The sequence below is a fragment of the Dromaius novaehollandiae genome, chromosome 9, assembly GCF_036370855.1.
Source record: "Dromaius novaehollandiae isolate bDroNov1 chromosome 9, bDroNov1.hap1, whole genome shotgun sequence".
In the NCBI taxonomy this organism is placed as follows: domain Eukaryota; kingdom Metazoa; phylum Chordata; class Aves; order Casuariiformes; family Dromaiidae; genus Dromaius; species Dromaius novaehollandiae.
The window spans coordinates 18,745,629-18,756,378 of record NC_088106.1 but is presented as its reverse complement, the minus strand read 5'-3'; the positions used below and the strand labels follow the sequence as shown (position 1 = coordinate 18,756,378).

The following is a 10,750-nucleotide window of genomic DNA, read 5'->3' as shown; positions in this document are numbered from 1 at the left end:
CTTTAATAAACCCTGTTAACCAGGTTTTAAATGGTTATAGAAAATGCTGTCAAGTATCTAGGGAAAAACCAGTTTTCCTCAGGCTTCTGAATAAGGTAAGACATAAGAAGTTGAAAAAATACACTTTTTTTTTTTTTTTTTTTTTTTTTTTTTTTTACTTTGTTTATGCAAACACATTCAGAACGTGTCCTGGCGCATGTGTGAACGGTACATGAAGTGCGCCGCTGCAGTTTGTTCCTTGCGGGAGTTGCAGGAATGTAAAGGAAGATCCCAAGGATTTATAGTTGTATGTGTTGAGGGGTAAAACCTCTGTGGTGTGGTTATAGGTGGTTCTTCCTTGGGAAATTTAGTTGAAATATGTGCCTTTGGTTACAAACGTATGCAGGGAGTACCCCTTACATGGCTTTGAAGCCAAAGTTACATGATCGCTGGCAAGGATGGTTTAGGATTACTCTGTTGGAGCACCTAAACTACGTTAGGAGTCGGGAAATCCCTTGCATGTCCTTTCTGATTCCCATTCCCTTGTTCTAAAACCTCAGCTTAGAGCTAGGCCATCGCATTTGGCAATGAACCACGTCACAGTGAAGGCTACTCTTTTCGGTGTGTAGATTGTTAAATGTAGTGCTCTTTCTCTAGCTTGAAATCCTTATTGGATAAAGTAGCAGTATTTTATTTATGTCCATCTGCCTGTGCTGCAGTGCACGCAGGAGCAGACGGCTGTGTAGTGAAGAGTGATGTAGAGCAGTAACTGGAGTACACTCCTGGGCATACCCTAGTGTTGCTGGCACCAGGATTTCGAGCCCTGCTGAGACGACAGCAGGATGGTGTTAATTTGACTTACTTGGATTTGGAGTCTTCTGAGGCCTGAAATGATCTTTGTTCTTCTGTTCCTCAGCTGTGATTTTTGTAGGAGAATGAGAGTTACCAGTAACACCAAATTAGGTGGGAAAATGTTGCCTGTGCTCTGAAAAAGTATATTCACGAGCGGAGTCCTTCCTATTGCATGGAGCTTGTGGCAGCACCTGTGGGCCGGGGTAGGAAGAGTCCACGTCACCGTGGACTTAACAGTGGGAGAGCTGGAGGGGTGTCTTTGGAAACGTGAAGATGGTGGGTTTTTCCTGCAGAAATGTATGAGCCAGCCTTGGCCAGAAGCTTTTCTTGCACAGCGGTTGCAGTGGGCCCGTGCTGGGAGCCAAGGGGAGCCCTGGGGAGCAGAGCCAAAGCTGGAGATGCAGGTTTCACAAAGCCTCTCCCTATGAGAGGAAGTCTTGTAGGAAAGTCCTTGTGCCTTTCCTGTGGGAAAGACAAATGTGGGCTATTGCTTGGGCCATGGCACTTCCAGACACTGGGTTTTGCTTTGCAAAGAATTTGCCTGTGTTTCCTACCATATTAGGACAGACTGGGATGTCCAATGTGTTGTTTTGAATCTGGAACTGTCACTTGCTCCACCAGGCTGCTGAAGGGGATGTTTGTCTGGCCACCACTGAATCTGGCTGTCCTGTTTCTTTAACCCCTTGAAAGGAGGAATAAAGAAAAAGACAAGTATTCTGTTGGCAGACACAGTTTTCTTTCAGAGACTTGCACTTGGGTATATAATTAGGATCCACAGTTATACATGATAAAATATGAACAGTTTTCAAGGAAAACATGTTCAGATGCTTTGTGCAATTCTCTTGAATAGTAACATCTACTAGGAAAGTTAATCACTGAGCTAAAGGAAGGAGGGGATTTCATGATTTGAAAATTAGCTGGTATTGGGACCAATACAAGGGGTTAATTTAGTCCTTGCTCTGGAAATTTGGATCGGCTAGAGAATTTTTGAGTTCTGAAAGACTGTTTATAAAATAAAAATGTTGACAAGTCATTCACAGTTCACTAAGCAGAACTCATGTCTGTTGGGATTATGCTGCCAGAGATGAGCTTGCTTGTGTTAAGTTATTTAAAATGCTCTGAAGTAGTTTGTTGTAACGTGTTGAAAAGGGCCATTTTCCATTTCACTAGCAGGAAGTGGGGGAAAATAACTTTGTCTTTAGAAGAAGCACTTTTCCATTTCTAAAGTGGCTATTCAGGATATTTTCTTCACTTTCTAAAGCGCATAATTAATACTTGTATCCGAGAGATTCTCCATGTTGGTGAAAAGTCTTGGACACACCCATGTGAAGCTCGTGTGCATTTGAGGTGGGGTCATGTGTACTGCTGTGTTTCTGTTGTACCTGAATGTACGTGGCAATCGGGACCCTTCAGACTCAGTATTACTTGGCTGATAGCAAAATACAGACCAGCCTTCAAAGGGGAAGAAAATCCTATTGTACAGTTTAGGGGATGTCCTCAGCCCGGCAAGGCACTTAAATAATTGCTAACTGAAAAGGGTGTGCGTTGTTCTGGTGGCTTTGCTGCGGTTACTTCAGCAGCTTAAGGTTGCACACGGGGCTAAGTGCTCTGCCAGACTTGGTCCTAATGTAGTTACTGCAGAAAAGCTTGAGCTTTTTCTGGAGCCGTGTAAATGATTGCTTCTAATGGCCCTCGCTTTCAGTGAGGTTACCAGATGTTGCGCTTCTCTGGGAAAGTTATCATTGTAACCTGATATTTTTAGTACAGTCACTTTTGGATTGGCTCTCCTGGATATCCAGGATTCATTTGCTGCTCCTGACCTTAGCCAAATGCTCTCTGCAGCTCAGTGCAGAATTTCAGTTATTGCTTCTGAAACCTGAAAGGTTGAGCAGTATTACAGATTTCCATCTTTTGTAACATTTTGGCCTTTGTATGCAGTCACTATACTCTGACAATGTATTTTACATCTCATTTTTCCAAGCAGTGTTTTATTAGATTAAGTCAGATAGGAGGAATAGCTTCACATTTATCATCAGAGTGACTTGCATGTTCAGTCAAACACTGTGTGATATTAAGTAGTTTAAATCTCCAGCCTATGAACTGTAAATTAACATTAAAGGCCTCTCTTAACATACATTACTCTGTTTAAACAGTCGCGTAGGATTACTAGTTGCCAGTAATTCCTACTTGAATACAAATACAATGTTGTAATGTTCTTCTGTTCTAATGTTTTGGCTCTCCTGAACCATATGCTGTGAAAAGAAAATCTTAAAATTAGGAAGTGGCAAGACTGAATAGTGTAATGGATCATAGAGACTTTTATTGCTATTTAATAGAAGTTTCAGGTTTGCTTGTAGCTCAAATTATTTGTTTTCCCCCAAACCAACGATTTTTTGCTTGCTGAGCATGGTCCCAGAGGATAGAAGCACGTCTTGCTGGGACCACTGATTCAGCTTCTCGGCAGCCTTAGCGTGACGATCTGGCCTGTGAGAACGTGAAGAATGAGCTCACGTCTTGGAGGAGGTGACTTTCTCTACCAAGTAAGCCTTTAAGGCAAACAGACAGGACAGCGTGGAGTTTTCGCTACTGCCTCCTTCTTTGGATCAACAGAGATTTTCATACCCTAGAGCTCTCAATTTATCACATTTCACAAGTCTGAGACATTTGAACATTAGGCACAATAAATAAACCAGTGAAAATCCCACAGAGCGTGCTGCAGAGTGCGTTTTGGAGTAGAGCAGGACTTCTGGTGAAGAGCTTGTCATTTCCAGTTCATGTAGCAGTTGTGAAAAACAGCTTTGCATCTTCATAATACTGGAGCAGAGTATTGATTTCACTATCGTATATGGACTTCCTGAGGAAGCCTGATGAGATTTACTTAACACCTTTGAGGACTGAAATCAGAAAATTAGGACTGTGTTAATCCCCATGATGATACCCTTCTCATTCTGTTGCCGGGTTTTCACCTCGCTGGAGTCTCTCTCTGACTGCTTGTCCTGCCTGCTGTTGTCTTTGCCATCTCCTATTCTGTGCTGCAGGATGCAAAATAATACACCATAAAACCATACTTCCTCATGCTGTCTCCATTCCTTCTTGCAGCCCTCTCTGCATCTTTTCCCACCACGTGCAGCTAGACATGGCAAAGCAGGGGGTTGGAAATTCATTACTTTTGCTCGAGACTTGTTATTGTGCCTGTAGCTGTGTGTGGTTTTGCTCCCCCACCCAGTGGGGACTAAGATCCTTTGAAGTTCCTTGATTAGTGTTTGGAGGGGAAATAAAATGCCATTTTAAACTTCTGATCTTTCGTAACGCTATATAGAACTCCAGTGTTCAAATTTATGCTTTAAGCGGCTGCTCTAGAATCATATCTAACCAGTAATTAATTAGCCTGGAAAAAAATGATGAAAACTTGATTATACTTAAGTTTCTATTTCAGCTCCCATCTATGGTAAAATCAAGACCTATTCAGCTTTATGATCATTCATGGAGATGACTTGATTTTTATTCTTGTAGATTACAAATTTGTTGCTCACTGTCTTTCTCTGTGTGTTAAAAATGACTTTGTTAAAAACTTCTCATGGTTTAACTTTGTCACTAGATTTATTTTCATGCAGTGTGATAAGCAGCTTACAGTCTGAGTTGAAACTTTGGAGGTGGGCAAAGATGCATGGGCTAATGACAAAAGCCTGGCTCTATCCCTCTATTTGCAGTACCCAGCTGATACGTGCAAATGCTTGATGATGGTATATGGCAGCTAGCTGCATATGATTGACTACTTATTCAGTTACTGCGTTTATGGAGACAGAATTGATATTTCCATACCTAAACGCTCCTCTTGTTTTTGTATCTACCACTGTCCTCCTGACTAGTGCAGCATTGAATGGCCAGCACAAACACACAAAAGGACGCATTTGTCCTTGCAGTATCCAATTTTAAGATATAGCTCTTTTGCAGGAGTACTTGATTAGAAACAACTGATTTTCCTTAAACAGTACAAAACCAAACAGATAACTGCTTAAATCAAAACATATGTTTAAAATGATCCTACCAAACAAGAACAAAACTGTTCCCAGCATGCAAGTTTTGTACGCCGCAAAGCTGTAATGGCAAATGCCTTGTGCAATAATTGCCCTCTAAATAGTGGTCTTGCCCATTGAATGCTTCAACAGAAAGGGGTCTGTCTTGGATTTCATTAGCTTCAATGTCTCAGGTTATTGCTGCCTGCTCTGTGGCACCCTGGTGCAATCTGTGGGGCGCTAAGCTGTAAGGTGCACTTCTTAGAAAGTAACTCTTGGACTGGAACTTGGTTGTCTGGAAAAGGCCACACTCTGTAAGCATAAAGGAGATCGTGCCAAAAGTTTGAGGTGCTGCAATGTGTATTTTAAGTATTTCTATAAAAGATGCTCATCGGACAAAGAATCTCCCCCTTCTCCCATGTGAGCGTGATAGTTACTGGCACTTGCTGGACCAGCCATTACTTCTCACACGCTCGTGTGCTCCCACGCGCACTCGCTCATTCATCCTCTTTCTCCCCCCAGCTACTCTTGTTTTTCTGTGCCAAGTGGGACACCCTCAACAGAGGAGGTGTCTTTCAGATTAATTTACAGGTGTGGGGGCTGGCGTGTTTTCATTTAGGTGGAAGATGCAGTTTGAAAGCTCCACTAGGCAAAGGCAAGAATGGAGGCAGTTTCCTATGTTATAGATGTAGGAAATCTTGACCTTGGGAATGCTGTGTGAAACAGCACCTCTGAGCAGAGATACCTGCTCTAGCTCTTTCTTGAGCAAAGTGCTCAGATGTTTGTGTCCTGGCTGGGAACCTCCCTGTGGCTCGTAATAAGCCACTGAAGGCCCAGAGAGTGGTGAGCTTTGGGACACTGTCCCACTTCTTAGCTGTCTCCTACTGGCTGCCTCAAGCAGTGCATTTCTCTGCACAGGCTTTTGTGAATCAATTCAGTAGGTGCTTTTGTCCTTCTAAAGAAAGTCTAGGGAGTCTCAGGGCTGTAGAAACCTTAAGAAGCAAGAGATCTGAAGCTGGGTGCTTTAATTCCTAGCATTGACACCTGTGTGGTTTTTTTTGCTTTGTTTTGGGGTTTTTTTTGATCCACCTTAATGCTCAGAAGACAGGAGAGCTGCTAAATACTTGCTCTTATTTATAAAAACTCCCCCACTTGATCTGTGGATCTGCTTGGGAGCAGCTGTGTGATAAGTTGCGCGATCATGTGGGCATGAGTATGTTAGCCAGATACTTTTCTCCATTCCGGTTGATTTAAGGTTACAAACACTCAAAGGCCTTTTTCCATGTGTGCCTGAGGGGCATGATACAGTCGAGCACTGTCTGAGACAACACAGCAATAATGTGTTTATAGTGGGTGGGCAGTACCCTACATCTTTCATGAAAATTGCCACCGTCAAAAACCTGAACGTTGTATGTGTATGGATGGTGGTAAACTTATGCTGTAGGGGAACGGGGACTGAGTTGGCAAGACTTGTTTTCTTCAATTTATGTGCTTAGTACATTTTTCTAGCCTCTCGTTTGCATGATAGAGGGCCTTTTATTTCTTTTTTTCCTTGTGTTTCTTGCAATTACAATTACTCTGTTCATGCTGATGAATTCAGCTGGGATTGACCTGGGGTGTGTTCAAGCTGGAGTTCGTACCCGCCTAATCCGAGGTCTCCTTCATGGATGTCCTCCTTTCCTGGAGGCCGGGTGGAGTCCATGTCCTGTGCTGGCATGTGAGCGGAGGCTTCATAGGTTGCAGTCAGTTCATCGTTATTGACGATGTAATCTGTGTCCTCATCTTTCAGTTGATCCTGTGTTTCAGACAGGGAGAAACATCAGTGGAAGGGAGACTCTGGAGGAGGCTCTTTGTTAAAGATTAAATGAGGAACAGCTCTGGTGTGATTCGGCTTCCATTTTGTTTCATTATTGGCTTTTTCTCTCTCTCTCTCTTTTTTTTTTCTTTTCCCCAGCTATTAATTTACCATATTGATCTCATCTCGATGTTGGTCAGAACAAATAGCTGCTTACCATATTCTGCTTGAGGGCAGTGCTCAGAAGCAGAACTTGCCATTCAGGCCTTTAAGATCACTTCAGTGCCTAAATATCTTTGGTGTCAATAGAATTAGGCAGCCAATACTTCCAGCATCTGGCTGAATTATTCAAAACACATCGCCTGTATTTGAAGCTCTCAGTATTTGTGGCCACTCTTGAAAATGTAACACTGCACCTTCCCAGATCCCTTCTCTACAGCCCTGAAAAAAACATCCATATAATTTCTAGCCTTAAAAATAATAGGCTTTGGAAAAGGGACTTTGCCAAAGCTTTGCATTAAGTGCAGTGGATTTTGGATTACACCCTAAACGCCATTAACTGAGCCAGGTACTTACGCCATATGCACTGGGGCTCGTCAGAAGCCTGGCGACAGGACTGCACCATTCGGGTAGCGTCGTCGTAAGCGGTGGACCAGCGTGGGTTAAAATGGGTTTTAGGTATCTGTGAAGTTTATTAAAGAATATCTTCCCATTTGGGTATTGATACTAACTTGCTCCTCTATTACACAAGGAAATTTCATTATAAAGCGTAAGGGAATCGTCTAACTGAATGGAAAGAAAGAAAATAGCATCTCTTTACCCGCTCGTTACTGCAACCATTCACCTGTCATCAGTCTTGTCTAATGTGTCTTAAAAAAAAGACACTTGATGCTCAAAATCTGTCAGGAAGGGTGCCAGGACGGCTCAAGTGGGTGCGTCACGGGATGCACAAACGCAGAAGGAACTGAAGGGGAGGAAACGGGCACCGGATCCGCCTGCTCCTGCCTGCTGTCTGTTGCGAGAATGTGATCACTTATAACAGAAAACAACTTAAGGTGCGACTGTATGAGCCACTTTTGTAAAAGTGGTAGTGAACATTTTGTTTTCTTAAACATTCAGCTTCTTGTAAAATCAGTGCATTTCTGCAATAGACAGTGTATTTTATCAAATACTATAAAGTTTCCTGGCAATAAAGTTTCCTTATTGCTGGGAGTGTGCATAGGTTGTTCTCTGTAATACTTTATTTTCAGTATTCAACACATTTGTTTTACACTTCATACATCAATGCTCCTTTATATAAAATTATGTAAATAAGTTAGGAACAGGCTTTATGCTATTGTTTTGCACCTGTCTTTCTGATCTTTTCATCCAAAAGGGCTTTATTGAGATAAAAGAAAAACCTGGCATCTTTAGCAATTATATCATCCTTGTATCTGTCAATAACAGCTCTCCCAAGAGTGCCTCAAGTTGACTTCTTTCTTGCTACTTTCACTTGCAGAGTAATTTTCAGTGTTGTTTGGGAAGCAGGTCTGTCAGCTATTTTTGCTACTAGGGAGAATTTTCCTTATTGATTGCCGTTCCTCTCTGGGGAGCTCACTCTATCTTTCTCTCCCTCCTTAAGGAGGAAAGGAAGATAAAAGTAACAAATGTGAACCTGAATAATGACTCTGAGCTCGGCAGCAGTGTTGCAGAAATACTGAGTTAGTAATAAAGGATCTTAAACCTAACTCTTTTAGTGCCTCCGTTTCTTTTGTTATCATTTGTTTATGGCTCATCACTGCTCTACACGCCAAGTACAAATTCAGGCTCCTGAGAAAAATGAGTTATGTAAAGCAGCCTGATAATCTCAGTTATAGACTGGAGGGCTAGATAATCTACTCTGCGCTGTGTAATTCAGCTGTAGAAGTTGCTTTATTGTGTCTGGGTTTTCTGTGTGTGCTTGTAGATTTTTTCTTTTTTAATTATTAAATTGCATCTGTCAAAGAAAATGTGATTATTTCATCCAAGGTCACATATTAAATTAGCATGAAAGATGAGTCCACTTCAAAAGAGATTGCATGATAAAAGTTGCTAGAAGTCAGGGCGAGAATCTCATGGGATAAAACTGTGGTGGGAAATGTCAGATCCTTCTGCTTCTGTAAAAGTAACATCAAAGCAACCATCCCTTTCCTAATCCACTCCCAATTTTATCTGAAACCTCAAGAAAGCTCTCCTAAAGTGCCAAGCAGTTCAGAGCTCTGACTAAAGGCAATGTATGCATGCCACCAGTTGGAGTTGTTTTGTTCTTAGCACTTCAGAAAACTTAACTAAAAGGCCAAAATCGGAACTAGGAGCCTGATTCTAGGTTTTTAGTCTTTGGCTAGTGCAAACAACCGGAGTTGTTTGAAGTGAGTTGTCAGACCCAGCACAAAAACCGCGGGCTTGTGACAATTACCCTTGGTTGGACCAGTCCTGCCTGCTGGTTTTACTCTCTTCCAGAATAAGTAACTGAAGATGAATGTTCCTCTACTTTTCCTCTTTAATCTGATGATCTCTCAGCTAGGCCTTACTTCTAAGCAGCTTTATAACTTTATAATGAGCTTTATAACCCTCAGTACCACTTGAGCCCTGCGTTCCTCCATGCACAGTGCAGCAGCACACATACTTGCGTGAGCTCAGAGTGTCGGAAAGGGGTGCCAAAACAGGCTGTCCGCTCTGCCCACGCTGTGGTCTGCAGTGGGGGATCCCCCCGCTAAAAAGCATTAGTTACCTCCATTTCTGAGATTAACTTGTGTGTGTAGTGCATTAACCGTTCCTCTGTGTGTGTGCATTGATGTTTCCATATGGTTAGAGGGGGAAGGCTTTGCTCTGGGCTGCAATGAGCCCTCCACGTCCTCTTGCTATTGCATTTGCTCTAGCACATTTACTCTCTATTGTCTGTGCTTTTGCTTTGCAACACCATGAGATGCAGTTTAAAGTGAAGACAATTTTCTTGTGCTTGTTGAGATGCTTCTGATGCTGTAATAAATTATTTACTGCTTTGTTCCTTAGTTAACTAGTTATTATTCAGGCCACTAAAAGAGCTTAACTTGCATTAGCCTATTTTCATTGCTTTAATAACCTACGCCATAATGTTTTCACTTTATTTTTGACACAGTTTTATAGCATTACAGGCATAACTATCTTTCAGTGCAGCATGAAAGAGGAATTCTAATCTGTGCACAGTGCTGGCATTTGAAACTTATGTCAGGCGTGGGTCTACAGCGTTTTAAGGCTAACAAGAGGTCTTAGCACACTCCAGCTGCTCTGGTTGCATCTTTTAGCATCTCCAGTGAGAAATAATTCAAATGGTGTGATAGAAAAAGGTAGATTTTGCACAAAGGCTGCCTTAGAAAATGGAAGAAAGAGAGTGTAAAACTCTTAGGAAAGCTCAGGAATTGCTGCCTAACCAGGTCTATGCCCCCCTCCATGGAGGGATGGGGAAAAGATAGCGGGAAGATGTTGTATCAGTCAACCCCTGTTTAGATTTGCACCTCAGTTTGCCATGGGCAGAACAGTCTATCTGCATGTTGTGGATTCTAAAGCATACAATATACTGTGTTAAATAACATCATTAATATCGTGAAGATGATAACTTCTAAGCTGGGGAACGGGAATTTGCGGTGCCTGTGTGGGCACGTGTGCAGCATTCTGTTCCGCGCGCGGTGCTGGGGCAGTCCTGCCTCCGCTTCCATCGTCAAGTGCTAACTTTTCTGTGACTCCCCACAGCCTGGGGTTTCTACTCTTAATTAACATGTCCAGAAATGACATAATGTTTAGCCTGGGTCCCTTCGCTGCTATCCGAACACCGCTTTGCCCATGCTGTTCCTGCGTGCCCTCCCTGACAGCCAGGCGCAGTTCCTCTGGCTGCCCAGACTCCGTTTCCAAATCTGTTTCCCCCCTCCCTGGTTCAGTTTCTGCCTTTTCCGAAGTTGAATCGTATGACTTCCTCTTCTGTACTGCTCAGCGCTAAACAGAGAAGTCGGTGCTACCGCAGGAAAGATGGTCGGCAGGACGGTGCCTCTGGGGCCTCCTCCGCAGAGGGCCAGGCGTGGTGTCTGGCCAGCGCAGCCCACTGTCAAGCCGCGCG

General features: G+C 42.8%; 1 protein-coding gene across 1 annotated transcript in view; it reads right to left on the bottom strand.

Annotated features, from left to right (window-relative positions):
• Nucleotides 1-2,799: 2,799 nt before the first annotated feature.
• SLC9A9 (solute carrier family 9 member A9) overlaps nt 2,800-10,750 on the bottom strand; it is a 219,940-nt gene continuing 211,989 nt past the window's right edge. Inside the window, exons 15-16 of the mRNA XM_064516842.1 lie at nt 7,219-7,324; nt 2,800-6,642 (exon numbers count right to left, since the gene is read on the bottom strand). Of these exons, the coding sequence (XP_064372912.1) occupies nt 6,430-6,642; nt 7,219-7,324 (319 nt within the window). The 3' untranslated portion in view covers nt 2,800-6,429. The remainder of the gene's footprint in view (nt 6,643-7,218; nt 7,325-10,750) is intronic.